The following is a 27,819-nucleotide window of genomic DNA, read 5'->3' on the forward strand; positions in this document are numbered from 1 at the left end:
CAGTCCCAGGCTTTGAAATGGACAGAGCATTCAATCTATAGTGACTAAAGGCTGCCTGGCTGCCCGGGACCCATTTCTAAAGAGAAGTGGTCTCCCTGTGCTGCGCCCCCAGACTTCCTATGGGAAATCCATGATGCACTGAGTCAGGCATCTGCTGCCCGCTAATTCCGGCTGGCTGCCAAGGCAGGGGCCTTCCTTTGACAGAGCCATAAATACAGACTTTATTTTAACCCTTCTGCTATTCTTGGGCTGAGGAAGCTAAATTTATTTGCAGTCATGCACACAATGGGGCCCTCTTTTCTGTCTGAGAATGAGGGAATCTCCAATTTCCACCCATAAATTCTCTTTCCCTTTAAAATACAAATGGTGGTGACCTTTTATTCAGATGTGGAAAAGAACACACGGACTGAAGCAGAATGCATCCAGAGCTGCTTTTCACATCTCAGCAATGCCTGTGTTTGAGTGTGGACTTGGGCAAGTTAGTTTCTCCGCAGAAGTGAACACACCGGGCCAGGGTCTGAGATAGGGTGCTGCTCCAGGGTGCCTGGGCAGGTCAGGTGCAACAGGCTGGCGGGAGGTAGGGTGGAGATAGGAGACAGGAGACAAAGGCAAGGTGGGGCGAGGGGATACAGACAGTCAACCCTCAGTGTCTGGGGAATTGGTTCCAGGACCTCCCTCAGATATCAAAATGCGAGGATGCTCGAGCCCCTGACATAAAATGGCACAGCATTTGCGTGTAACCTACAGACATCCTCCCATCTACTTTACAGCATCTCCTGATTACCTATAGTACCTGATACAATGCAAATACTATGTGAATAACTGTTATGCTGTATTGTTTAAGGAATAATGACAAGAAAAAAAGTCCGTATATGTTCAGTACTGATGCAATTTTTTTCCCAATGTTTTTGATCGTAGTTGATTGAATCCATGGACATGAAACTGCAGACATGGAGGGCAAACTGTAAATATTTACTAAAATACAAATATGCTCACACACTTTCCTTGCCCTAAACCCTGCCCTGGCCTTCCCTGTTCTTTGGAAGCCCCAAGACTGCCTGCTCTCCTCCCTCTCCAGCCTCTGGTCCTCCTGCCCACTTTCTCCCCAGGACAGCTTCCCTCCGCCCTTACCCACGGGAGGACCTCTGTCCCAGAACCTTCCACCTCCTCCTTCCTTAGCAGACTCTTTCTCAGAGGAGCCTTCCTTGACTCTTCAATCTAAATGAAACTCTCCTGGTATCTTGCAGTTTTTCCTTCAGAAAGCAGCCTAGGCATTGCCTGTGAACCTTTTAGAGCCACACATTCTTGGGCCCCGCCCCAGGCCAAGAGGGTGAAATGCAGGAGACAGGCCCAGCCTTCCCTATGAACAAACCCTCTGGATTCTGAAGCTTGATGAAGCTGAAGAGCCACTGCTTTGGGGCACTCATCATAATCTGTCCTTAAATGTTTGTGTGATTTAAAAAGTGCCCTTCCCACCAAGCTCTTTGAGGAAAGAACGGCTTGGTCAGCTCCTAACACACGCCTAGGGTCTAGCTGGCGCTCTGCAGTGTTGGGCCGCCTGGCACACACTTGCTCTTATATTGCCTCAAGTCTCTACCCCGTATCTGTTGGCAAGTGTGTGGCAAGTGCTCTGAGGGCCTGACCTTTGCTTCTTCGACATTCCAGCAGGGACTAGGGCAGATCTAGGCACATACCTACTTCAAAACTGTCAGGGTTGAACTGTACTGAAGTCATGCAAGGTCAAAGACTCAAAGCAAATCAAAGTCCAGGCAAGACAAACAACTTTAAATATTTTCTGCAGAGTGTTTAGGCTCTCTATTTTCAAGGACAGTGTGTGTTATTTTCCTTTTATATTCTAAACATAATGTCACAATTTTAAAGAAGAGAGATGTTTAATATCTGTGGACTCAGTAGATATTGAAAATATCCTTTCAACTCGGAGAAGTGCTTGTTTATAAAATGTCAGCAACAGGACAGGGCCAGGAAGTGTATTTTGTCTGAGGTCACTATAGTCAGAGGGTAAGCTGAGGCTGACGAGGTGAACGGCCCACCTGAGGCCACCCTGCACAGGGTCGGGTCTGGGCCCACAGCCAGGTCTCCGGACCCTGGCTCCCTCCATGGCCCGCTGCTCACCCCAATGGTTTGGAGGCGCCCCAGGTCCTGTGTGTGAAGGCAGCCTGTGGGGCCTGTTGGGTGCTCCAGTTAACGGACTTTAGACGTGAGACACACACACACAGCACACCTAGAAATCTGTTTTGCATTCCCTTTCCATTGCCTACTCTAAATTTAAACTGGAAAGCCTATGGAAAAATTAATAGGCCATGGGATTGCCAGAAAGCACAAATCACATCTCTCCCCCGAGTCTGGGAAGCTGTACAACCATAACACCAAAGAAACCCTCTGGCTCTTCCTATTTTCTCAAGATCTGGTTGAGATTTGAAAACATATTGTATTCATTTGAGAGGGAAGAAAAATCTGCACACCAGAGCAGTTTGAGCAGCCCATCTGCTGCAGGGCCTCGCAGGGCTGACCTGGGGCTGGGAATGGGGAGCAGAGCGGGGGGCGTGGGTGTCGGCCACACAGAGCTTGGAGCCCCGCCAGGCCCCATCCTACTAACATCTGATAGACCCACTGGGCCATCACTTCCTCCCCACCCAGCAGGCACAATGGGAACGCTGTTCAGTCGTGTGTCCCGTTCGGTGTACGCAGAAGCTAAAGCGAGCTTTGTTCTCGGTTGTTTGTCTTGGAAGTGGTAAATGTGCACCGTGACCTACAGCAAGCATGCTTGGTATTCCACAACAATCTCCGCGGAGCCCCAGCGCCCGCAGGCTGGCAGGCAGAGTGCACATTTGGAGCCCCCATGGCTCCTGGCCCAGTCCCACCGCAGGAGTGTCCCTGAGGCTTTGTGACCTTGAAAGCCTGTTATTTTGTCCTAACTGCTGACATGACTTTTGGTTCCTTCCTTCTGGCTTGTCTCCCTCATCTGTGAACGGCTCTACCATAAGAACTGGGGTTCTACTAGCTTTTGAACTCCTTAAGGAGAGGTGTATGTCCAGCCTTACGAATGAAGGGCAGGTGTCCCCTGCATTTTAAGAACTTTACTCATTCACTAAGTCACTGCTAGCAACATGGAACTGGGCTGCAGTGTGTGTGCCAGCCGCGGGGCCTGGTGTCTGCAGGGGAACGTGAGTATGCAGTCATTGCTGCTGTGCTCGCATGCATGCGAGTCTTTCTAAGAGCGCACGTGGCCCCGTGAGGTGTCCTGCCACACGATTAAGGTGTATTTAACACCCTGTTGAAATTGGCTTGGGCACTGCTGGTTTTTGCTTTCTTTACCAGAAAGTGCCTCCTCCAGCTTCCCCCTCTCCATCCCAGCACGGTGCCCTGCCTGCCAGGATTGCTGGCGAGGCCCGGGCAGCCTGAGCTGCAGGACAAAGCACAGGATTCAGGGAACACTCCAGGCTTGTCGCCCTCTGACTGCAGCAGACATGACATCCACCATTGGAGAGGAGGGGGGACATGGCCGCAGTGAAGAAACATGGGGCAAGGAAATAAGATGATGGAGGGGAAGAGGCGATGAGACAGGATGAGCAGGAGGCCAAACTGAGCCTTTCTTTTATTTATTTAATATATTTAGAGAGACACATATCTCTCTAAATATATATCATATGATATTATATATGATATATTTATATATCTACATATCTATATACAGAGTATATATACACATATCTATATTCAGATATATATAGGTATCTATATTAATATCTGTATCTAATTATTTTTTTGAGCAGGGTCTTGCTTTGTCACCCAGGCTGGAGTGCAGTGGCAAGATTTTAGCTCACTGCAGCCTAGATCTCCTGGGCTCAAGCCATCTTCCCATCTCCTGAGTAGCTGGGACTACAGGCATGAGCCACCATACCCAGCTAATTTTTTATTTTTTTGTAGAGACTGGGTCTCAGTATGTTGCCCAGGCTGGTCTCAAACTCCTAAGCTCAAGGGATCCTCCTGCCTCAGCCTCCCAAAGTGCTGGGATTACAGGCGAAAGCCACCACGCCAGGCCCATGGACACTTCAGATGTTGGGTGCACTTAACTTTTAAGCCTTGACCTTATCTATCTTCTACTCCATTTCCAACTCCACAGAAGCATATTTCCTCCAATTAAAAGGTCCTGGGAGGCACTTTTCAGTGAACACTGCTTCCTTCCCAAAGCACAGCTATTGTCTTAGAATACATTCAAACCCTCCTCATACTGCATTATAAATACCACTGAAATTCACATTTCAACATGATTTTATATAATTTATTAGGATGTAGGGCCGGGCGCGGTGGCTCAAGCCTGTAATCCCAGCACTTTGGGAGGCCGAGACGGGCGGATCACGAGGTCAGGAGATCGAGACCATCCTGGCGAACACGGTGAAACCCCGTCTCTACTAAAAAAATACAAAAAACTAGCCGGGCGAGGTGGCAGGCGCCTGTAGTCCCAGCTACACAGGAGGCTGAGGCAGGAGAATGGCGTAAACCCGGGAGGCGGAGCTTGCAGTGAGCTGAGATCCGGCCACTGCGCTCCAGCCCCGGCGACAGAGCGAGACTCCGTCTCAAAAAAAAAAAAAAAAAAAATTTATTAGGATGTGTTGAATGAATAAAAAATGAATTAAGGAAGCAAATTCTGCACAAAGATCTTCCTACACAGCACAGGTGAGGGGCTAGATTGTAAGTGAAGGCTTCATGGATTGCCCGCCTTCCTGTATTTTTGTGGTTATATTAATAGACCTAACATTTTGTTACTAGGACTTGACTCAATTTGTAAACCATTAAAATGAAAGCTAATTTTTCTTGATAAGTATATCATCAATTTTTACAGATTTTTTATTGTACTGTATCAATTCATCATCTTTCATTTAGAAGTATATCAACATGGCATTTCCCCTACTGTAATTAAAAGGAAGAAAAGCTGCTGAGAGAAAATTAAACTGTAGATTTCCTCCAATTAAAAAATAGTGTCTTAAGACAATTTTATGAAGGCCCATGTTCTCTTAGCTTGCTATGTATTCTGTGTGTTAGACATGAGGCAGGGGATATCACTCTCTGGCTTTTGTCCTTCTTGGCTGTAAGATCAACTACATTCTCTAGGGTTTTGAGGTAATAAGGACAGCCATTTTTCCTTTTCCTTGATTCTGCTTCCCTAGTCCGCTGCCTGAGCCCCTTGACCTCCTCTTTCACTTGCTCTGTGTTGGGACAAGAGTAAAGGTTTCCATGATGAACTCACAGCAAACCCAGGCCAGTGTAGAAGAGGCTCTGTCAGACCCCAGCCAAAGTCTTCCCACCACTGGCTGGGGAAAGGCCCAGAGAAGGTGGAGAAAGTTCAATAGAATTGGTAGTAAGAATATAACAATAATCTTGTGGAATTTTCCAAGAACTTATTCCACAAAGTAACAATCAGCAGACACTGGAGAAAAATGTGTATTATTTTGAGAGAAAGTACAGCAGGTGGGCAACAGTTTATAGACTGCACGCCATCATATTCTAGGCACCTTTAAAAAAGCCATTTCAAAGATGAGATAACTTGGTGTAGTGAATTGAATGCAAGTTTCAGAGTCAGAAATAACAAGGGGTTTAAACCCTATCCCAGCCATATAAGGGTCAATTTTTTTATGCCTCCATTTCTTCATCCAAAAAATACCACAAACAACATCCATGCTCCAGGCTCACCAACAGCACTCACTCATCATGCATGTCAAGAAACTAGTGCTGGGCAGATGCCAGTGATTGCCCGTTTCCAGCCTTTTGGGGTGGATACCAGCATGGGAGAGGCCAGTGTTGTCTCTAAGGGGAGGGAGTTATACCCACTATGGCTAGAAAGGGAAAGACGTGGAAAGTGAACATTTAGGATGTGGAGATGAGCAGGGTCTACAGCAGAGCAACTGCCAGACATGAGAAAAGGTGGGCCCTGAGGTCCAGAGTCATGGACCCCTGCACAGCAAAGCAGAAACTCACATCGAGGATTTCCTTGTTGGCTTTCGGAGATGTTGCTTCTCTTAATTCCTTGATAGCGACGGGAATTTTAACTTTCTCACCTTCTGGGATCCAGAGTCCCTATGACAGAGAGAGAGGGAAGATGTTAACTGGCAATTGTGAGATGGTGCCACAAGCTGCCCAGTCAGCTGGGTGGATTTTACCAGCAATGCACCCCAAAGGTGAGGGACACTGGGGCTGTGGAGCTGCATCCAAGGCTGATATTGCTGGGCGCCATGATGCTCCCACAGCCCTGCAGCTGTTAGGCTCCACGAATCACACCGATTATTTAGATAAAAGAATCTCAAGCTTATAAAGCCTGTTATAAAGTCCGTGCAGATCATTTCATCCAGAATTTAATGATGTTGCATCTAGGCCTAACTGAAATCAGATTTCATGCAAAGAGGATCTAGAAGAAGCAAATGAAGATGAGCCCATTTCAGCTGGGCTGCATTCTGATGCCTTGTGGTGAGAGGTGGCCCTCCTCCCGCCCTGTGCTGCGCCCCACGGCAAGGTCAATGGCGTCTTTCAGAAAAATGCCTTTGGTCTGTGAAGTGGTCTCACAGGACCACTGGTCATTGTGGTTCTCGGAAAAAGAGAATCTCGGAAAAAGATTTCCTCTCAATAACTTGGGGAAAACACTGGAGTTTCCCAAACATTCAGTGAAACAAAGAGTAAAGTAGATGATGGAAATATACAGCTTTCGAGGACTCTGGGCTCCCCACCAGATCATGAGGGGCCCTGTGGTCCAACCCGGAGACCTTACCTTATACACAGTTCCGAACGCACCGGAGCCCAGCACTTTGATCTTCTTGAATTCAGTTTCCTTCAAGATCCTCAAGAGAGCTTGGTTGGGAGCTTCTCCACTGGGCGTAAGAGGCTCCACAAGCTGGGGGGAACAAGAACACAGAGACAAGGGTCCCCTCAGTGCTCACCACGCTGGGAAGCAGTGCCAGACGTGGCCCAGCAGGGGGACCAGCAGCCACGGCATGTGCTTGGGTGCCAGGACACGGCACTTGCCAGCTCATTTGGAAGGATAAATGTACGCCTTCTCTACAGAGCTTGACAGAAGTTGGTAGAAACACAGGCTCTGATACAGGTGTTCTTCAAATGAACAGCTACCTTTCAACAAACACAATTTCTATTTCTGTTTCCACGCCTACTAGCTGGATTGAAAAACTCCAGGAGGGAAGTTGTGTGTGGCAGTCATTTTGGTGTCTGTCGGGGCATATCACATGCCCTCATGCTTATGAGCCAGGGGGTTGCTCTTTCCAGAGATCATGGCTTCTAGCACAGGACTGGGCTGAGGCAGAGTCCATCATGGACAAAGCCACTGTGTAGACAATGGTGTTTTCCAAAGCAGGAATCTCTTGCCTCTGCCACAATGCCAGCAGAGGATCAGCAGCTAGACTTCCCGGCCTCCCTCCTACGCACACACAGGCACCAGGTCCTAAGCAGATGCCACACAGCTTTGTGGGCATTGAAGGGTGCAGTCTAGAAACATTGCCGTTTCCTCGGATGGATGTACCAATATGTCACTAACCGGGTATAACTGCACGTTCAGAGATTCTTTCTGCATCATAATACAATTATGTGTCTAACATACACAACTGCTAATGGTCCGTTCTCGGGGCTGGCCTTTGTTCCCATTGGGGTGCGAGGGCTCCTGAGCACACCCAGTTCTGGTCCTCACCTCCCTCTCCTGCAGCAGCCTCCGCAGTGTGCGCTTCCGAACGATGTGGCGCCTTCGCATGAAGAGGCCGATCCCCAGGGCCACCACCAGCAGCAAGAGGAGGGCCCCCACCATCCCAGTGGCGATGGATGGGATCTTAGGCCTGGAATGAGGTGAAGGAACAAGGAAGGATGAGATTGCTGACAGATTCCATGGCCTTGGCACTCAACACGCCCCTGAATGTTTCGGCGCACTGACATCTATCTTGTAGAATGATCTCGGAAAGTGAGATATTGTGTAGCTTCTAAGAGGAGAAAAAACAGGCTTCTAGGGCAATGTTTCCAACTTTCTCAAGCTCCCCCCAGTCTCCTACCAGGCCCAATTTTCCTCATTTTTTAAAATTGAGGCTTTATCTGGACCTCTCAATATGATGAGTGTTTTTCAATTTGTTGATTAACAAAATATAATTCAAAAAATAACTAAGACTTCAATAATGCTTTTTCATGGATTGGTATTTTGTTCATTCCAAGAGTATTTCCATGCAATTGAAGTGCCGTAGTCCATACACATGAAGCAGGCACTGCCTCCGGTCAGGCTGTGTGAAGGGACTTTTTGACAATGCTGAGAATCCTCTGGGTCCTTGACTTGCAAGATGAGCACATGGATTGTGTGAAATACTCTCTGAACGAGCTTGAAGGGGGTTATAAAGGGATAGGATCCAGACATAGAATCATTGTGATGAGTGATGTCGTCATGCAGCCTCAATCTATAAGGTGCATTTAATCCTCCCTCCCAGAGAGGCCATGTCTAGTTCCAGAGAGAGGAAACCAGAAGCCACGTGTGCCAGCTCACTAGACTACCGGAAGATATAAAGAATCATTTGCTATAGAGCGCATGTCTACAGAGAGCCACAGGAGTGAGGGTGGGTGAGCAGGAGAAGAAAAAGATGGAAAAGAGCAGATGTAAGAAGGAATGGCCATGACTGGTTTCAAAGTGGACATGTGGTGGAAAGCCCCATGATTAAGATCCCTGAGACTGCAGGATGGAGTGGGGAAGTTCTGCTGGGTGTCGTAGCAGCTCACTGAAGAGACGGGAGTGGAAGTGGACCCAGTCTCTGCAAAGTTGCCTTCTTCCTCGATCATGTGGCACTGATGGCAGGAGGGAGAGCTACGGTTGTCCACTCAGGGGCGGAAGAGCAGGCCAAAATGAAGGAAGGGCAGTGGTGAGGAGGGGACTTTGTAGACGTTACCAGAGATGGCAGAGTGGCCTGGAAGTTTGGTTCGTGTTTGGAAACATCCAGAACGGCAAACAGGTGCTCGGTGTGTAATTCCCTGATTCCCGGCTAGACGCCGTCGAGGGTAACACCACTCTTTCCTAGTGAGTTTGAACAAGATTTTTCAACTTTGCTTTTCTCAGGGCTTTGCTCTGGCAAACTGGCCAGAGCTGATGTTGAAGGAAGCCCTTTTGCCTTGGCTGGGCAGTGTGTCTGGGAAAGAAAGCGAGGAGAAACACTCCCCTACGCTGGAGGGTGTCATCGAACAAAAAGGCCACTCATACACAGGCTTGTGATGGGACCAACGGGGTAAGTGGACAGAAAAGAAGAGGAGCTAGAGGCAGAGAAGGACACAGCAAAACCAGTGGAACCGAGGAAGTCAGAGGCAGGCCATGCATCAAGCAATGGCGGAGCAGGGAGCAGCTCCAGCACTGCGCGTCCAACCTTCCCTCCACTGAGGACAAAGTTGGCACACGGAGCCACGTGGAACCAGCTGGGCAGTCTCTGCAGAAACCCTGGCTGGGGGAAGGCTGGCCCAGAGCCATAGAAACTTGATCAGGACAGAGGATAGTCAGAAACGCAGGAAAGTATAATCTTCACCCACAGCAGTGTGGTCATTCTTGACGAGGTCCATGTGATACAGAGCTGTGAACACTTACCCGTTCCTTGCACAGCCTTCAAGACCTGGCCCAGTGCATCTGTAGGAAGTGAAAGAAAAATATACATTTTTCTCATTCTACTTCTTTGGCATATTTCTTGGAGATTTTTAATTAAATTATAAGGCAATATGTGCTAAACTACTCTTAAATAATTAAAATCACAATGTGTCTGAATGTTGGATTGGTGGTTAATTATTTAGTATGCATTTCTTCATTTGTTCATTCACTCAGCAAATATTTTTGAGTTTCTACTCTGTGACAGGCGTTGTTCTAGCACTGAACAAAGCAGTTAGTTTGTTATTGAAATGTTTTCACATCTGGCTTTTGACATAGATAATTGTCCTACAGCTGGCTCTAGAATTTCAAAGAGAGGGGCAGAAGGAACCAAGGCTAGAAGCATGGACTGGGGCCACGCTAATTATGGAGAAGCCTGGCAGCATGGTGTCACTGCAGGTTTCTGACAAATTCTGTGCTTTGAACAACCATCTGGCAGTGAGGAGGAAGAGGTCAGTCCTGGGGGTGATGGTTAGGCTACTAGATGGGGTGAGGGGCACTGGCAAAGGGAGTGGAAGGAAGGAAACCAGTAGGATACTCTTGAGAATCTGGCGGCCCACATGCAGAGGTGGCAGAAAGGAAAAGCAGGGGGGAACAGACAAGTGAAGGCATGAGGCTCACTGGCCGGAGGAGGCTGTGAGGATCACAGATGCAGAAGGCCAGGCATGGAGGTGGCTGCATCCACCCCGACCCAGCTGAAACTCTAACGGCAGAAGAGATGGGATCCATCCTCAGCATGACTCCTGAGCAGCTGGGCTCCCATTCTGGTGGGACACGCTACCATCATTACTTTGATTACAGGACGATAGTTTAAAAAGGCAGAATAACGTGGCTTTGAGACTCCCATTTCCTGGCTTGGAGAAAGATGGACAAGTACATTTCAATATGTGAGAGGCCTGGGGAGCCCTGGTTTAACACTATAATCTGGTCCTAACAGTTTCCGTCTCTGCTCTCCAGGTCTCTAGTCTCTACACTGCTCTTCTTAATTTGGGGGTCTGGGCGCTCCCTCTTTTCCATGGTGTCATGTAGTGCAGTCTTACCACTGTGGTGCCTTTGAGCTTAGTTCATAAACCAAACACGCAGGCTTCATAGGGGTGGAATATACAGGAGGCCTCGTTACTGCTCACCCCATTACCTCCTGCGGACACCAAATAGTCCAAGACAGAAAGCAGTCACTCAGGAACTGTCCTTACAGCAGTCTCTCCCTGCCTGCTGAACGCAATACAATGGGAATACCCTGCAGAGGGAGGGCCGATTGAAACTGCAAATTTTCTACAACATGCAGAGTCTTACGTAGCCTCTGAAAGTGCTTTTGGGCAACCACAGGGATTGCTAACAAGAAGCTGTGACAAACAAGCTTATAGGGAAACGTAGACCAGTTGACCCTTGAAGAGAAGCTGGACAAGGACAATGGCAGGACAGGGCTGCAGGAGAGAAGGATGTGAGAGCGTCAGAAGGCGAGGGGCTCTTGCTGACGCTGATGAGGTCCTCGGTGACTCTGCAGAAATGACTATTGGGTATGAAGTCAAGCAGGCTATAGCATGCTATTTAATTCTGTCAGAAAAATTATTCTCTGTGCCCCACTTGATTCATTTTTTTTGGTAAGGAATTTATACATATTTGCAATTATAGCAGTAACTAAACTTTGTTACATATAATTAAAATAGGCAAATTTTCATATTATTCGGTTTATCAGGATAAAGATTTCAAAACAACTTTTTCCTCACTGTACTATGAAAATGCAGTTCCATTTAAAAATAGATACTCTGGCTGGGCGCAGTGGCTCACGCCTGTAATCTCAGCACTTTGGGAGGCCAAGGTATGTGGATCACCTGTCAGGAGATCAAGACAAGCCTGGCCAACATGGCGAAACCCCGTCTCTACTAAAAATACAAAAATTAGCCAGGCGTGGTGGTAGGCGTCTGTAATTCCAGCTACTCGGGAGGCTGAGGCAGGAGAATTGCTTGAACCTGGGAGGTGGAGGTTGCAGTGAGTCAAGATCACGGCACTGCACTCCAGCCTGGGTGACAGAGTGAGACTCTGTCTCAAAAAAAGAAAAAAAAAAAAAAGAGCTCTTCCTCCAGGGTCCCTCCCCCTCATCTGGGTGGCTGCGCCTGTTAAAGAAACCCCTGTAAGTGTTTCTTTAACAATAGAAATGGAGAAGGCAAAAATCCCGTCTGAGAAATGAGAGAGACAATATATTCAGGAATGTTGTGCACATCATAAAAACTCAGTGAAAGAAATTTAAAAAATTTTCCCTTACTCTCATCAACATTTCACCACATTTAAAAAATTAAACCCATTTCTATTGTGCAATTCCTATATAATTAATGGTTTTCGGAGAAGACACAGGTGTCAATAACAAGATTATATCAAACTATATACTCTTCTAAAAAGGTTCAGAATCAGGAATGTAATCACACATACTAAAGAAAATACTTACAAAATTCCATATGTCAAATGAATAGCATTAGGACTTTATTTGAAACAAAGGGAGAAATTGAAATTGTAGAAAGAAAATGCAGTTTTAGTGGGAGACTAAAGTCAGACAGTGAAGATTTATTATGACCTGGGAAAAAATAGAAAGACATTAGAAAAATGATCACTAACATTTTTAATTTAAATCTTGAGTAAATCCCCTCTTTCTATATTTGGCAAACTATTTCTTATACAAAGTAAGTGTATTGAAAATGCCAACACCCAATCACTTTCTGGACCTCCCCTAAGCCCAATGACATACACTTACTGACACAGAGATACTGATGCACATCTATTCCAAAAGAGAGAAAAGGGGGGAAGATAAAACATTTATTCTATACAGATAATACAATTCTGTTTCAGAGGCTTAGCTCCAAAATTGCTTATAGAAATAGATTAAGTGAAAAACTAGCAAAGCATCTTTTATACCATGCTTCATCGAGCTCACAAAGTGGCCAACAGAGCTGGCATGTTGGTATACCCGAAGGCGAAAATATGAAAAATCTTACATTGCTCCCAGGGAAATATTTGATAAAATTCAAAATCAATTCCAGATTTTAAAAACCAGGTAAAAACTAGGTATAGCTGAGTACTTCCTTAACTAGATAATTAGTATCTCAGACTAATAGCAATGTTGTTTTCACGCTGAGACATTAGAGCTATTCCTGTCACCTTTAGATGCCAAGCTCTGATGTCCACTGTAATTATGTCTGATATTATTCTGGAAACTTGGCCCTTATAATATGATCTGATACTTTTGGAAAAGATATTAAGATACTGCTGTTGGAGATTATATGATTGTTTTCCTAGAAAGTTCACAAATCGTCATCATGTCTCAATCACCATCACTGCCACTATTGTTGCTCCCATGTCCTCACGACCATCACCACCATCACCACCACCACCATTGTGACTCTCACCTCCTCACCACCATCACCACCACCACCATTGTGACTCCCACCTCCTCACCACCATCACCACCATCAACACTACCACCATTGTGACTCCCACCTCCTCACCACCATCAACACCATCATCACCACCACCATTGTGACTCCCACCTCCTCATCACCATCACCACCATCAACACCGCCACCATTGTGACTCCCACCTCCTCACCACCATCAACACCATCATCACCATCATCACCACCACCATTGTGACTCCCACCTCCTCACCACCATCAATACTGCCACCACTGTGACTCCCACCTCCTCACCACCATCACCACCCTCATCACCACCACCACTGTGACTCCCACCTCCTCACCACCATCACCACCACCACTGTGACTCCCACCTCCTCACCACCATCACCACTACCACTGTGACTCCTACCTCCTCACCACCATCAACACCACCACCATTGTGACTCCCACCTCCTCACCACCATCAACACCATCAACACCACCACCATTGTGACTCCCACCTCCTCACCACCATCAACACCACCACCATTGTGACTCCCACCTCCTCATAACCATCACCACCCTCAACACCACCACCATTGTGATTCCTACCTCCTCACCACCATCACCACCCTCAACACCACCATGATTGTGACTCCCACCTCCTCACCACCATCAACACCATCATCACCACCACCATTGTGACTCCCACCTCCTCACCACCATCAACACTGCCACCATTGTGAATCCCACCTCCTCACCACCATCAACACCATCAACACCATCACCACCACCATTGTGACTCCCACCTCCTCATCACCATCACCACCATCAACAATGCTATCATTGACTCAGTATTCACCATTTTCCAGGCACCATTTTAAGTATATGATGTATCTTCACTCATGGTCATAAACATCCTGTGAGCTATGCAGCATCATTATCCCAATTTACAGAAAAGAAACTGAGGCACAGAGAAGGTAAGACCCTTGCCCAAGGCCACACAACTCATACAGATGGATTCAGAGAAAGAATGAGTAACATTTCCAAACAAGGCTGAGGATTTTGAGAAACAGAAGTAAGTGTGAACTACTACATGACAGCTCAACTTCTCTTTCTGATTGTTGAGTACGACCCAGTTTGAATGACAGCTTTACTCTTCCAGTAAATTAGATACACACAATCAGAGTGCTTCTGCTAATTCCAATCAAAGTAGTTTTTTTGCTTTTGTTTTTTTTGGGACAGAGTTTTGCTCTTGGTGCTCAGGCTGGAGTGCAGTGGTGCGATCTTGGCTCACTGCAACCTCTGCCTCCTGGGTTCAAGCGATTCTCCTGCTTCAGCCTCCTGAGTAGCTGGGACTACAGGTGACTGCCACCACGCCTGTCTAATTTTTGTATTCTTAGTAGAGATGGGGTTTCACCATGTTGGCCAGACAGGTCTCGAGCTCCTGACCTCAAGTGATCTGCCTGCCTTGGCCTCCCAAAGTGCTGGGATTACAGGTGTGAGCCACTGCGTCTGGTCCAGTTAAAGTAGTTTTAATTCAAGTAGCAACAACTTAACAACCAACTAGCTTTTAAAAAGTGTCTTGAAGCAACATTCCAGGCAATGTTACCTTTTATTCATTGCAAAACAGTTAATCCCTATGCTAACCTTAGAAATCTGGGGAGAGATGCAAAAGCCCCTGGAGACAGGCCGAGGTGGCAGCTGCCAGGACCTGTGCTCTTTTTGTCCCCTTACCCTCCTGTTGCAATGCACAGCAAAGAACAACACAGGCCTGGCCGGAGACACGGTGCACGGCAGAGTCAGTCCCACTGCACCGAGGCCTGCCCACAACCATGTTGCTCCTGCCATGGTTGTGGGGGCCAAAGCACCTTAAGTAACTGACTCAAATACAAACCTCTGCAATTTGTTGCCTGAAAACTTTAGAGACATTTTCGATCTCTGAATTTGCGAGAGGAAATGTTCTGTTATCCTGCGCTTTCCACTCACCCGTAGGTGCAGTTTGGATGGCACAGGTGGCACACGTGGCCGGCGTCTGCGTACTTCCAGACCAGGGTGTTGTTTTCTCCCATGACTCCTGCTGGGCAGGTCTTGACGCAGTGGGGGCCGTCAATGTAGTGGGCACACTGGATACAGTTGTCTGGTCCCTGCACCGAGGTGGAGAAAAATGTTCATGCATGTCTCTTTCTTTTCTCTTTCAAAATGGAAGTAACGTTTTACTTAACATATTTAGTGTGTGTGAGTGGGGAAAGCCAAATGATAGAAAAATTTTTAAAGGAGAAAACCAGTTCTTCTGTGATTGCACTTGCTTGATAAGGTCACTGTCAGTTGCTTAGTAGAAATTCTCCCTGTTTTTGAATGCATGTAATACACACGAGCATGAATGAAATGATATTCTCTACATTATTGCATTCTGCTTAACACATTGTGGGCATCTTTCCTTGGTAAAACCATCTTCATTGGCCCATATGTATATTTATGGTCAGATAGTCTTTCTTGCATATTATATTTGAAGCTAAAGGGAAGCTCAGAGGGAGGCAAATTTAAGAAAACCCACACGGGTGTTTCTCCAGTGACAGGAAGGTGGCAAGTCTCTGTGCAGTGGTTGGCGTATCAAGGACTGAGTCATATGCTACCTTTGATTCTGTTTGCAAAACTTGGAATAACCTTGGAAAACTCAAATAAAAGCATTGGGACTCAAATAAAAGCATTGCTCAGGTTGTGTGCCCCACACTTCAGAAGTAGCAGAAATAAAACCAGCAGGGAAAGGCTTTCCCCTTGGCTAAGTTCTCTAATGTTGGTTTTGTCCACTCAGAGGCTGCACGTGCCCAGAGCCAGCACATCTAGATGACTATGTCAATATCGCCAATTATTTTAATGACGGAAATTTAACCCACACCATGTAAACCTATAAACCAAGGCTTTACTTTGTAACCAGTCATGCTGGCAGCCTATCCCTCAAAACACGGTCCTGTCATCTTCTGCCCAATTTAGAGAATGTCTAAAAAATGTTTTCAGTTAGTAGATTTACAACTGGCTGTTTAAGCTCACATACAAACAGAGCTCCCTATATAATAACATTGAGAATTAACAACATCAGGACATTTGGTGTGAGAGGGGTGCGAATTCTCACTCATATTCTTTACAAGAATATTGTAAAGAATATTGTATCTATGTTATTGAACATATAGATACAAAACTGTGCAGCTTAAAAAGTTTTGCTAGGAATTTCTTTAAAACTTCTTCAATTAATTATAAAGTAATGTTAAAAATTTGAGGACATTTGATGAAAGTGATAAAGCAATGCTGACTAGGTCAGGGATGGAGGAAACCAGGTGAAAACAGCTGCTGTTAAATGTGAGGATGTGATAAGCTTAGATAAGGTTGGAGGTGTCAGCAGAAAGAGTGAATGGTCATCACAGGCGGATGTGTGCTAATGTCACAGACACACTGCCTGGACAGCACTGTTAGAGCCTGCCATCTTCTCTGGGAAGTGGCTCTGATGGCTGTCCTGCCCACATTGGATACCCTGGGCCATCGTCACGGTTCGGCTTCTGTGAAGGCCCTTTCCATGAAGTGGATGTGGATAGCAGCAAGGGGCTCTTACCCGTCCTGTGCAGGTGATGTTCATGACCTGGGGCAGGCATTCTGGGTGACACTGTATGCACTCAGAGTTCTCCACAAACTCCCTTGGCTCGCTGAGAGGAGGAAGAGGAAACCTGTCAGCCCTTCCCTGATACATTGTTGCAGGAACACAAATCACCTCTCTGAAATTCCAAATAACTTGAGGTAATAGTCAAGGAGTTGGGACTCCAGGACGATACAGTAATATAATCAGCTGATTTTGTTAACTGAATCCTGGGTCATCTTCTCTCTGAGTAAACACAGGAGCATCATTCATAATCAAGATACCTTTTCTGCATTTTCTACAGCATAGTTTTTGCACATTGGGTAAGCAAGTCACATGATAAAAGAAAAGACAATCCTGAAGAGGTGTTCCCTGCCTCTAATACCAGATTCATGGTTATTGAAATTAAGCTGGAAAAATGATAATTTTAGATTAAGTGACAGAAAAAGGAAGGAGGGAGAATGAACTTGCTCAATGGTTATTACTAAAAATGGTGAGTGTGGAACACAGGTGTGCAAAACTTAGCTTGTAATATTTTGACATCCCTCAAGATGTACAGATCAGTGTTAAGCAAGAATTGTTTGATTGAAAAGACAGAGCAGACGTGTGGCTGTTTGTCAGGAAGATTGGACTCTGCCTGGTAGTCAAGCATAGTTCTATCCTCCAGCAGTGAACAAGGAGTGTTTATTCTCAAAAGCATGTGCCTTGGCCAGGCGCAGTGGCTTATGCCTATAATCCCAACACTTTGGGAGGCCGAGACAGGCAGATCACTTGAAGTCAGGAGTTCGAGACCAGCCTGGCCAACATGGTGAAACCCTGTCTCTATTAAACTTACGAAAAATGAACTGGGTGTGGTGGCGCACACCTCTAATTCCAGCTACTTGGGAGGCTGAGGCAGGAGAATCGCCTGAACCAAGGGGCAGAGGTTGCAGTGAGTTGAGATCACATCATTGCACTCTAGCCTGGGTGATGGAGTGAGACTCTGTCTCAAAATACAACAACAAAAATGTGTGTGCCTTTCATCCTCCCTTTTGGTCAATGGCACCAATTAAACAAAATATGATACAGGGTTGTGTCTTCTGTGCTTCTTCTCCTGGTCACTGCCCTAGCTGAAGGGGGCTAGGCTTGCAGAGGGAGCAGGTGCTGCTGGACACCAGGCTTTTCTACACTAATGGAAGGACATGGGACTCCCCACATGGGTATTTTCATCACCCTGCCTCTTAAGAAACACTTGAAAACTGAAAACATGAGACCACTGTCCATTTGTAGCCGTAAGGGTTGCATTAATATTCCTTACTTGAAGTTGAAGCAGCACTACTGATTATGTGATTCGTTCTGAGCCTATCAGCTAAAGAATTCCTATAGAATTGAACTTGGTCCTCTTATCCTGTTCCTAAATATTTCTGGATCCAAGCTGTGGTCCATGCCCAGAGAGTAAAACAGGAAGATTTCCTACAGCCTTCTGTAATTCCTATGGTGCTCACCAAATTTCCCTTTTTCTTTAAATCTTCTAAAACATGGCCTTGGCCTCTATCCTTCAGTTTTACTTTCCTATTTATTTTTTGTCCTCATTTGTCGTTCAAAGCCTTATGTCAATATCAAGATCCTCAGAGCATCCACAAACTGCACCTTTTATTGATTGCAACTAAATTCAACAAGCATCATTATGAATTATTTCTTTGTCCGTGGGTATATTTAAAGCTCCTGGTACTGTTTGATGTTCAACACATGCTGGGGGCACATAAAACAGATATTAACTTGGCAATATAATTTGTGTTAATTTATTTTCACACACCAGGAATCGGGCACTGCAAAGAAGAGCCCAAATGGCCACAGTGTTGGCCAGATGAACCACTGATGACTGTCTCATTTGTCTTAGGAACTTTTTGTAGCTTAGACAAATTTAAGATACTTCCAGGAAAAGAAATTCTATAAATTATTGGATTAAATTAGGTAACAATACTTGCTTATTTCCTATTGTGATTAACTTTTCCAAAAAATAAAGCAATCAAACAACCTCCCATCTCCCCACAGAAAACCCCCAAACCTCCAAAAGCCAAGGGCAAAGAATAAAAGGAAAAAAATCAAACAGAATGCCTGTAAAGCTATAACAACAACCTGGAGCCTTATTTTTGATCAAAGCCAGGGGATTAAAGAAATAACCTCCTACCCCTCCAGGATGTTGCACTTGTCCACGCATTCTCTGCCTCGGCTGACATTCTGGCAGGAGACGCAGTCCCTGGGCTCCGGGCCCCAGCAGCCCTCGGGGGAGCACAAGGCATGGCAGACCTGGCCCGTGGCCTCTGTGGAGACAGAGTGGGTCACAGCAGTCAGTGACAGAGCAGGGACCCGAAGGGCCACAGGAGACAGCACCTTCCCGGGAGGGGCCCTGTGCTCCGTGACTTTGGGTGGCACGGACATGCTGGGCATCCCTGAAGGAAGAGGACACAGACTGGGCTTCCCAGAGGCCGACAGTGACTGGAAGGACAAAACAGTTGTGCTGGCTGCTGGGAAAACTGAAATGTGCCTGACAGTGGAGGACAGGCGCTCTGGCACCCGAGAGGGGGTGCCATGAGTCCTCCCCTTTGGCAATGGCATCAATTAAACCAGATGGGACTCCTTGTTTTCTGTGCTCCCACAGCCACCGCCACTGCTGAAGGGGCCAGGCGTGCAGAGGGGCAGGTGCTGCTGGGCACAGGGTGTGTTTTGATGGTGTCCCGGGCAGCCTGGAGCAGAGCTGGTGATGTTCTGATGACAAATCCCACAGCCGATAGGGGCCATTGGGCCATTGGCTGTGTGCTATGTGCTAGGCACCATGGAAGAGTTTTACACACAGAATTTCACTGAATTCTCTCAAAGCGCTATGGCGTGGGAATCATTCATATCTCCATTTTATGGATAAGGAAGCCAAAACCTAAATAGATGAAGGGAATTGACAGGGGCCTCGAAGCTAGGGAGGCCAGACCAGCACTTGACTCAAAGCTGATGCTGCCATGGCCAAAGCCCAGCACAGGCCAGGCTCTTGCCAGCTTCAAAAGCTCTAGAGTAAGAACAGGAAGTGTTGATGTAAAGTGTTCATTCCATTCCTCTGTGTGTGTGTGTGTGTGTGTGTGTGTGTGTAGCTGCAATCTTTACAGGCTGAAATGCGTAGAGAGTGACCTACAGCTAAAAGGTAATATAACTAATACTAAATTTAGTTACTTAAATTACAAATAATTGGTAGCCTAAACCTCAGGGTAAATTCATCCTATTGAATGATAATGATCTGGAAAAAGTTTTAATGGAATTCACATGGTAATTTCACAATTAGGAATCTTAAGATTTTAATTTGCTTCTTAAGGAACTGAAAAAAGGATTTTAAATGGGAATAGCCCTTCAATATTCTAAATAAAAATAAAGGACCCATTAGAACCAATTCCATAAACAAAAGAGAAAGCAGTGACTTACTGCAGCTGTTTTCACCTCTGTTGCTTATAATTTTGGTTTTCTGACTGGAGGTCCCAAACAGTTTTTTCCAGTTTATTGTATTTGCATAGCACAAATTTTTGTTTCCTGAAATTATCACATCTCCATCGCTTATCTCCTTGAGGGAGCGTAATCCCAAGGATGTTATGTTCAGGCTGACGACCGCAAGAGAAAACTGACCGCTACATTGGAGAGAAGAAAAATCATGTGGTGAAAATTATAAAAACAATGTATCCCTGAAAACTTTGTTTTTCCAGACCACCTTTGATTGGCTACAAACTGCTTTCCAATGATGGTAAGTCATGCTGTGGGAGGCACACACTGCAACTTTTGAAAACTGCAGGTGTTTTTTAAGTTCCTGCAGGCAAAAGCTAGTTCCTTGTTTATTTAGTATCTTTAACCCCAGTGGCAGATGGGGAGGATGAATAAAATGCCTTAATGTCATTATATTTCTCCATTTTCATTTTGCTTGGAAATTGAGAACATATTCTAAAAAAGCCTCTTAAACAGCCAAATACACTTCAAAGGTGTGGGTTTGTCCTTCTGTCCACCACCCAACCTGTCCCTCTATCCATTCATGTATTTATTGAACAAACACTTGATGTTCTCTGTCCTAAATTCTGTGCAGGTTAAATATGTTTCCTCCTCTCAAGGACCCTTGATCTGGTGGTGATACAACCCTGTAAACAGATAATTTTGAGCCGGTGTGAAGAGCACAGTGAGTGTGGGCAAAAGGAAGAAAGGAGCAGGGGCCTCTGAACAGGTCTGGGAGGGATGCCTGGGAAGCCGGGCCTTCCTCCAAAAAGCTATGCCCAAGGTTGTGAGGTCCTGAGAGCAGGAACTGTGGCATTTTCTTCACCATCCAACATGATGCTAGGACGCTATTGGGTGGTCCAATGTGTATATCAGATGACTGGATGGAAGTCATTCAGACTGAAGGGGGGATGTCTTCAGTCACCTGGAGGAGCAGGAAGGCACGCGTTGGACATGAGAACCACTAGCCCCTGAAGGACCACGATGGGTGTGAGAACCACTAGCCCCTCCTGGACTATGATGGGTACGAGAACCACTAGCCCCTGAAGGACCACGATGGGTGTGAGAACCACTAGCCCTAGCCAGACCATGATGGGTGTGAGAATCACTAGCCCCTGCTGGATCACAATGGCTGTAAGAACAACTAAGCCCCTGCCAGACCACGATGGGTGTAAGAACCACTAAGCAAGCCCCTGCTGGACCACGATGGGTGTGAGAACCACTAGCTCCTCCTGGACCACGATGGGTATAAGAACCACTAAGCCCCTGCCGTACCACGATGGGTATGAGAACCACTAGCCCCACCGGACCACGATGGGTGTGAGAACCACTAGCCCTTCCTGGACCACGATGAGTGTGAGAACCACTAGCCCCACTGGACCACGATGGGTGTGAGAACCACTAGCCCTTCCTGGACCACAATGGGTGTGAGAACCAGTAGCCCCTCCTGGACCACGATGGGTGTGAGAACCACTAAGCCCCTGGGGGGCCACGATGGGTGTGAGAACCACTAGCCCCACCGGACCGCGATGGGTGTGAGAACCACTAGCCCCTCCTGGACCACGATGGGTGTGAGAACCACTAGCCCCTCCTGGACCACGATGGGCGTGAGAACCACTAGCCCCTCCTGGACCACGATGGGTGTGAGAACCACTAGCCTCTCCTGGACCATGATAGGTGTGAGAACCACTAGCTCCTGCCAGACCATGATGGGTGTGAGAACCTCCAGCCCCTGCAGGACCACGATGATGCAGGCTGGGAGGGCTGGGCTGGTTTGGGGAGGGAGTAAAAGGCCAGAGTGCACCCTGTGGAGGAGCTGTCTGTAATTGAGAAGGAGCCACAGGAAAGAGATCTGCATTTGCAGGAAGCTCTCATCTGACCCCAGGCTGGGGACTGGGCCAGCTGAGAGCACTGGATGAAAAGACTGATGTTCAGATGTTGGATGGCAGGGGGTTAGAGTATCATCCAGAGGCTTCTCCTCTCCCTGCTGCTCTTCTTTCCCCCATCTTTTTCCTTTCTCCTACACTGATGAGTGGTCTTGCATAGGAGCCTGTAACCAATACCATTAGGAATTCTCCCCCACATATGCCCAGGGAGGCCAGACACCAGGGAAGAGCCAGATGGTCCTTGCAGGGCAGGCCTGGAGCTTCAGTGAGTCATGACCTGGAACCTGTGGCCACCCTGCCTCAGTAGGAGCTGGAATCACCAGACTTCTCATTAAATGTGAAAAGTAAGTAACCCTTATCTTGTTTAAATCCCTACAACTAAGCCAACTGGCTCATACCAGCCATCCAAGAAACTTGCTCTAAATCTCTTGTTTTTATAAGAATCTCAGGCAAAGAAGGTATTCCAGAGAATTCAGAGCAAAAAGGCTTTTCTGGGAAGCAATGGTAGCCACATATTTAGTATCAGAGATTCAGAGCCAAGGGAGTTTATGGGAGGCAATGCATATTTCATGCACTCTTACTCTCTTTAATGTTGCACAGTATTATCTAGTGCTTTAGGAGTCAAGTAGGGGCAGCAGTTCTCATAAGGGGGCTGCTTCCAAGGCTGGTTTTACTAAGAGATTCCCATCTCCTCCTCCATACCACTAAACTGATGATTACCATTACCATATTAAAGATGCTTGTGTGTGAGCACCTGCAAGTCTATTCCACTGTCAAAGCTGAAAATGTGGAAATTCTTAAAGAGTGGTGCTAAAAAGTCTATCTGGTCCCCGTGATAAGATGTGCATAACCTCAACTGCATCCTGAGAAAACACCAGCCGAACTGAAATGGTTAGACAGTCTGCAAAGTACCTGAACAACACGTTTTATAAGAGTCAAGGCCATGAAAGACAAGGAAAGACATAGGAGCTATTACAGGTTAGAATGGACTGAAAAGATCTGACAACTAAGTGCAATGTGGGATCTGGAGTGGACACAGAAGCATAAGCACTGGCGAATGCTGAGAAGTCTGTGGTTTAGCAGACAGCCTGTGCCAGTGGTCGTTCAGTCTTGATCCTTGTGCCTGCTCATGTGAGATAGCATTCGGGAATGCCGGCGAGAGATACAGGAGCTCTGTGCCCTATCTTAGCAACTCTCCTGTTAAGCCTAATTTCCAACTAAAAAGGCAAAATGTAATCTACCAGGCTCTTTGGCTGTGGTCAACTTACTGTTGCTTGGTCCTGCCACGTATGATTTCTAGGTTCTCAAAAGCATGGAGGTCCGTCCTGTTTTCAGGCCAAGCCTGAATCAGCAAAAACCCTGTAAGGCAGAGGAGACTCAGACACACACCACACAGGAGTTTCTTTTTTGTATGAGACATTACTCTAGACTCTCAGGGACTTTGTATTATAGGAACAGTGAGTGGGAAAATTGGATTTGCTTTCTTTTTCGTTATCATCTTCTCTGAGTGTACATGCGAATGGGCGGATGCAGGCCAGCCAGAGTTCACGGCTGCCTCCCGCCTCCCCCAGCGATTCCCCATGTCTCCCGCCGCCCCTCTGGCTGTGGCCCTGGGACCCCTGCTGCGCAGGGTATCTGATTACCCCCAAGAGGCTCCTGCTGCGATTATCTGCCAATTATGGATCTGGTATCACATACAAGGAGCTTTACAGATTTTCCTTATTTGATTCCAACCCTAAAACAGTTGTGTTATATAAGTCTAATTTTCCCATTTTAGAGAGGAAGGAAGCGGAGCTCAGGTGGCAGTCATGGACCCGAGGCTTGCCCGTGGCCCCACAGGGCTCTGGCATCCAGTTTCAAAAGCCTGAGGCCCAGGCTGCCCCTCGCCTACCCCTGTCCTCTCCCTCTACCCGCAGGGGTTATGGGCCACCAAGGCAGCTGGCTGGGGCCGGGTAGGAGGGAGAAAGCGTGTTCACATGCGCAGTGAATGACCTAAGCCTGGGCTTAACGTGTCCCCTTTTGCCTGCAGGGAAACTGTACTTTTGAAAAGTATCAAAACATCAGCCATTAATGGTAAAATTTCAGAAGAAATGTTTTTATTCCAAGGGAGAAGGAAATATGTCGAAAAGTTCTCGCTCTAAAACACTGATTTCCCATTTATATTCATGCGATCATTCAGCTCAAACCTGTGATTTCCTTTACGGTTTTCAGAATATCCAGTTCCTGTGGATCCAGAGGCGGAGTGTGTGTGAAGGAGTCACTGAAACAAACAACAGGTGATTATTGATCTCCTGTCTCTACCAGTTAAAAAGGCAGACTTTGTTTTTCTCTATACAAGTAACTGAACCTGTGACTCACCCCCTAAATGCCACCGGCAGGATGTGGAGATCGCCACTGATGGAGGTGCAGTTTTTGAAGTGTTTAATATTTGTAGCATTTATGGAGAGTGTGTCTTTAAATTCACCAATACCTATTCCATTACACACTGCAGAGATAAGAGAGACGTGTATTCCGTTCACATTGGTGGATTAAGAATAGCTAGGGATCCACAGGCAGAGGGAAGCAGGAAGGAATTCCAGTCGCGGGAACTGCCACTGCCATATCAGCCTTCATTCACTCAACAAACACTGACGGGGCTGGGGAGGGTGCGGGGGGCAGGGGGACACGAGGACCTATAGCACACTTTGGGGCTACGGCGGTATAGGAGATGCCATCCCTGTCACTGCACACCGACCTTGCATTCTCCTCATTATTTCCCCTGGGCCGCATGGAGCTGGACTGCTTCCAGCTCTGCCTTCCCTGGATTCTCCCCAGGGCTGGGCATCTGGCAGCTGCTGAGGGGCTGGCTCTGTGCACTGTTCTCGTCGGAGCCCCCCACCCTATCACAACCTTCAGTGCCTTCCCATTGCCTAACCTGGCTTTGCAGCTTTATCTTCTATTTTAAAGAAATGATATTTATAGTTGTTTTTTAATGAGAAGAAGAAGTAGTGTTCATTTGGAGGTGGCATGAAAGCCCAGCCTCAGCAGCTGAGAACAAGCCTCATCCGCACACCAGCGGGCTTCCTACCTTTGCGGCAAGGCCCTTCGCACTTCTTACACTTGCGGACGCCGTCTTCCTCCATCTCATAGCTGTCGGCCCCGCAGGCTCGGACGCACGAGCCGTGATCTGTCACCACATAATTACCTGGGGAAGAGAGCATGAAAGGAAGGTGACGACGGTGGCGCCAGGTGCTCGGGCCTCACACAGACAGTCCAGGTCCTCCTCTCGAGTGCTGATGGAAAGGCTCCATCCTCCTTTGGCTTTATTTACTTTAAGGACAAAGAATGAAAGGTTGCAAATAGAAAAGGAATTCCGTTCAATAGTTTAATAAATTCTAGGCTGCAATGTGGATAATACAGGTGTTTCATCAGGGCAGGAAACAGGTGTCAGGGAAAAAGCATGGCGTTGCTCACTAGGTTAAAGCACCTCTGTGAGCTCATGTTCTTCCTTGTAGGATCTGTCCCCAGGGCTTATGGTTAAAGTTGGAATGCTCATTAAAAATGCGTAAACCTAAAAAGAGCACTCTTCCACCGAAGCAGCTATAGGTGAGGCTGCATTTTATTCTTGCGGCTGATGCCAGCTTTGCTCTCCATGGCCCTTCCCGACGTGGCCCTGGGTCCCTTGAGGGGCCAGCTGTTCTGTGTCCCAGCAGGCACCTCAGCCCTCTCCTCCACCTGCTCCCACCTTTAAAGTAATTCATTTGTGTTGATAGCTGACTTCTGTGTTATTTTTAGGAGCTCTATGTGTTCCTTTTTTGTTTGTTTGAGATGGAGTCTTGCTCTGTCACCCAGGCTGGAGTGCAGTGGTGTGATCTCAGCTCACTGCAACCTCCGCCTCCTGGGTTCAAGTGATTCTCCTGCCTCAGCCTCCTGAGCAGCTGTGATTACAGGCAAGCACCACCACGCTCAGCTAATTTTTGTATTTTTAGTAGAGACGAGGTTTCACCTTGTTGGCCGGGCTGGTTCTAAACTCCTGACCTCAGGCAATCCAGCCCCCTTGGTCTCTCAAAGTGCTGGGATTACAGGCATGAGCCAATGAGCCACTGTGCCCGGCCTGTTCCTGTTTTAAGTTCCCCAAGAAGATCCTCAAAAATATTTATAGGACCTTGGTGATTCTTCTGTGAACCGTCTGCTCTCGGTATCTCAGGCTCGAGGTGTTTTCCTATGGATTTTAAAGCTCTATTAAGTCCTATCTCAAAGACTGTATCTGTGTCATCAGTGTGGCACATTTTTCTTTAGCTTCGTTTGTCATTTACCTTATAATGGCTTATTATTTTGTATTTTTTCCCCATACAGAGTGTAATATTTTTCATGTACACAAATCTGGCAGGGTAAAATCTACCCCTCATAGTTTTTCTTTCAATTTTTTTTCTCAGTTAATCTCCCCTTCTAGAGATCAAGACTGGCTTCTAAAACTCTTTCATTAGACAACGTTTTGTTTTCTCTAACAGGAAGTATTTTATGTCACAATTTCCCTAAACTCTGGAGCCACCAGGACAAATGTAAGTACAAACAAGCAAAACTCAAACCCAAACCATTAAAACAAAACAAAATGAAAACAAAGACAAAACCTCTGCAATACTCCTAAGAGGCATAACTTTCACTAGAATTGTAACCACTCAAGAAGGCAGGTCTTCTGATAGACTCTCTGATTTCGGTCTATTAAATACCTGCTTGGCACAAGCACTAAATAGTGACATGCCCACGGCTTTGTGCCCAGCAGACAACTGAATACCCTCGGCTGTGGATGCTGGATGAGTGGTGAGGGCTGAGCAGCAGGTGTTTCTCCTGTGAGGTGGCCTGGCCCCAAGTTCTGCCCTGTGCACTGAGCAGCCCCCGTGGGTGGGGATGGCCACCACCTACCCGCTCCTCGGGAGCAAGGCAGCCCCTCACCTCTGCGCCTGGACGGGCACAGGGTTGCCTCCCCCTAGCGAGGCAAACACATCCACCCAAAGACTCTCCAAGATGGGATACTCCAGGGCTCAGCAGGAGACAGAGCGGGACAAGGATGCCTGATCAGTCAGAGGGCCCACAGAGGAGGACTCACGGGGACACTTCTTCACGCAGGTGGCACCAAAGCTGTATTTGCCCTCGGGGTTCACATCCATCTGGTATGTGGTGGGGTTGTAGAGCATGAGTGGGGGGCAGGTGTCCTTGCACGTGGCTTCGTCTCGGAATTTGCGGCAGACCTGTGGAGGAGAAAGGACACGCTGGGCAAGTGAGGTAAGGACACTCGGCGCCACACACGGAGGAAGCGCAGTACTGTGTTGACTCCCGTCAGAAAGCTCAAGTTGCCATCTTCACAGCTCAGTGTTCAACTAGTGGGGAAAACCGAGCTGGTGCCCTCTGCAGAGTCAGAAAGACCCTTCTCTAAAAAGTCCGTTTTTTTCTTAGGTGCACTGTCCCACCTATCATAATTTATGGATTATGATAAAAATACGTCTCTTTACTAACATACAGATGATGGAGTTCACATATTATAGCGGTGACTATGGAGTGAAATTATGTTTAAACTCAGATTACATTGGGCTTCCCTTATAAAGTACAGTTGAGGGTACATTTTTTAATGTATTGCTGAATGGCAGTAAACCTTGCTAGAATGATGCCCTGTAAAGGGGCCAGACCCAGTGCAGCGGGGGCTCTCCCTAGGATCAACCCTGCGTCTTCACAGTCTTCTCCCTGGGGCTCACATTAGAAACAGCCCAGGCCA

General features: G+C 46.9%; 1 protein-coding gene across 6 annotated transcripts in view; it reads right to left on the reverse strand.

Moving 5' to 3' along the window:
- The window catches only part of EGFR (epidermal growth factor receptor), a 194,645-nt gene that overhangs the window by 29,699 nt on the left and 137,127 nt on the right, over positions 1-27,819 (reverse strand). For 5 of the 6 annotated variants that reach the window (XM_005549559.5, XM_074034956.1, XM_045389159.3 and 2 more), the window contains exons 7-19: positions 27,157-27,298; positions 25,138-25,254; positions 24,429-24,555; positions 24,257-24,330; positions 23,339-23,429; positions 20,134-20,333; positions 18,857-18,989; positions 16,666-16,756; positions 15,048-15,205; positions 9,620-9,658; positions 7,709-7,850; positions 6,782-6,904; positions 5,998-6,096 (exon numbers count right to left, since the gene is read on the reverse strand). In XM_005549559.5, the coding sequence (XP_005549616.1) occupies positions 5,998-6,096; positions 6,782-6,904; positions 7,709-7,850; positions 9,620-9,658; positions 15,048-15,205; positions 16,666-16,756; positions 18,857-18,989; positions 20,134-20,333; positions 23,339-23,429; positions 24,257-24,330; positions 24,429-24,555; positions 25,138-25,254; positions 27,157-27,298 (1,536 nt within the window). Of the gene's footprint in view, positions 1-5,997; positions 6,097-6,781; positions 6,905-7,708; positions 7,851-9,619; positions 9,659-12,125; positions 12,243-15,047; positions 15,206-16,665; positions 16,757-18,856; positions 18,990-20,133; positions 20,334-23,338; positions 23,430-24,256; positions 24,331-24,428; positions 24,556-25,137; positions 25,255-27,156; positions 27,299-27,819 lie in introns of those variants that run through there. The other variant, XM_005549561.4, reaches the window with a different exon arrangement.

Source organism: Macaca fascicularis, chromosome 3, assembly GCF_037993035.2.
Source record: "Macaca fascicularis isolate 582-1 chromosome 3, T2T-MFA8v1.1".
Classification (NCBI taxonomy): Eukaryota; Metazoa; Chordata; class Mammalia; order Primates; family Cercopithecidae; genus Macaca; species Macaca fascicularis.